General features: G+C 67.5%; 1 protein-coding gene across 1 annotated transcript in view; it reads left to right on the forward strand.

Moving 5' to 3' along the window:
- Positions 1–1947, forward strand: part of SIK1 (salt inducible kinase 1) — a 7943-nt gene that overhangs the window by 3297 nt on the left and 2699 nt on the right. Inside the window, exons 5-8 of the mRNA XM_023523175.1 lie at positions 8–220; positions 666–788; positions 919–1132; positions 1680–1942. Coding sequence (XP_023378943.1) covers positions 8–220; positions 666–788; positions 919–1132; positions 1680–1942 — 813 coding nt within the window. The remainder of the gene's footprint in view (positions 1–7; positions 221–665; positions 789–918; positions 1133–1679; positions 1943–1947) is intronic.

A 1947-nucleotide genomic window follows, 5' to 3' on the forward strand; every position in this document is an offset into this window, starting at 1 on the left:
GTCCGAGGCCCGGCCGCTCTGCCGTCCTCTCGCTGGGGCTGGCGCTGATCTGCTTCTCCGCGCCTCCCAGTCCCTGCAGAACAGCAGCTATAACCACTTCGCGGCCATCTACTACCTCCTCCTGGAGCGCCTGCGAGGCCACCGCGGCTCCCCGCCCTTGGCCCGCTCCGGCCCGGCCCTGCAGCAGAGGCCCAGAAGCGCCGATCACAGCGCCGTGGAGGTGAGCAGGTCTCCTGAAGCCCGCCCTGTCCCTGCCTTGGAACGTTTCCCCGGGGCGGGAGTCCCTCGCTTGGATGTGCGCAACGAGGTGCAGGCTGCGGCCCCTGGCCCGAGGTCGCGTCCCCTTGTCCGTTAAGCCCTGGGGGTGTTCTCACGTGAATCTTAGGTCAGAGGCTACGTGGAGAATAGGGGGTGCTGGCCCCTCTGTTGGGGGTCAGGCCCTGTCCGTGTCCGCTTGTTGCTAAGTCCTTGGTGCTGCTCTGTCTGCCTCTCTCAGTCCCTTCTACGCAGCACGGCCTCAGAGGGAGAGCACAGTGTTCTGAGCTTAGTCAGCCAGTGGCTGACGTCAGTGCCAGAGCGAGGCCAGCTCGGTCATTCTTACAATGCTCACAGTTGTCTCTCGAGCCGCCTCCCTGATGGCGTCTGTCCGCCTCTGCCATCCACAGGTGCCTCAGGAAGGCCTCCCTGGCGATGCTTTCCGGTCCCCGGTGCTGTGCCCGCAGCCCCAGACCCTGGGCCAGTCCATCCTGCAGGCCGAAATGGACTGTGAGCTGCACAGCTCGCTGCAGGTGTGTGGGCCTCTGCACTGGGCGGCGTCTGGGGCGGGGGCTTGTCTCATTCCCAGCGGGGGGGGGGGGACGACCCGTGCACCAGCCCTCCCGGGGCCCCAGGTCACTGGCTTATGTTCACCCCACGCAGCCCTTGCTCTTCCCCGTGGACACCAGCTGCAGCGGAGTGCTCCGGCACCGCTCGGTCTCCCCCAGCGGCCTGCTGGACACGACCATCAGCGAGGAGGTCAGGCAGGGCCCGGGCCCGGAGGAGCAGCGGGAGGCACAGAGGCCCCTGCCTGGTGGCACGGGCCGGAGGCACACGCTGGCCGAGGTCTCCACCTTCTCTCCGCGCGCGCCTCCATGTAAGAGTCCCCGCGGGCGGGAGGGGGGCCTGGTGAGCGGGTCAAGGTCAGGGCTGCGGGGGCCGATGTGAAGAGCACCTTCTCCGCTGGGCAGTCTGTCGTCAGTTTTCACATACGCCATTGGTTTAGACCTGGAGCCGCAGAGTTATCCCACTTAGACACTCCATGTGGTTGTTTGGTGGGGACGCTGGGGTTTAGTTGCCCCCAGGGGGCAGGTCCTCGCCCCAGGCCCTGGGTCAGCTCCACCGATCACCTGCAGCCGGGACCCCTGTGCGGGCTGGCTGTCGAGGCTCCCGGCCTCCAGTGGCCTCTGGCTGTCATAGACTCCCACTTCCCCAGGGTTGAGGGTAGAGACGGGGTGGCCAGTACAGCTATCTGCCCCTTCAGCGGGCCGTGAGGGCTGTCCGAGGGCCTGGGAGCCACCGCAGTGGGCGTGGGGAAGGTGGCAGAGCCACTTCCTCTCCCATGAAAACTGCCGGGTGCCGGTGGGTCGCGTCAGCCTTGGGGAGCGTGAGGGCCCCCGAATCACACCCTGCTCTTTCTGCAGGTGTGGTTGTCTCCTCCTCGGCCAGTCCTTCAGAAGGCACCAGCTCTGACAGCTGTCTGACCTCAGCAGGCGACGGCCCGGCAGAGCTCAGCGGACGCCTGGGCGCCCAGGGACCGGTGGGCACCTGCTTCCCTCTCAGACTGGCCTCGCCGCTGCTGGGCGCCCAGTCCGCCACCCCGGTGCTGCAGGCTCAGGGGGCCCTGGGAGGAGCTGTCCTGCTCCCCGTCAGCTTCCAGGAAGGCCGGAGGGCCTCGGACACCTCACTCAC

Source organism: Pteropus vampyrus, unplaced genomic scaffold, assembly GCF_000151845.1.
Source record: "Pteropus vampyrus isolate Shadow unplaced genomic scaffold, Pvam_2.0 Scaffold380, whole genome shotgun sequence".
NCBI lineage: Eukaryota > Metazoa > Chordata > Mammalia > Chiroptera > Pteropodidae > Pteropus > Pteropus vampyrus.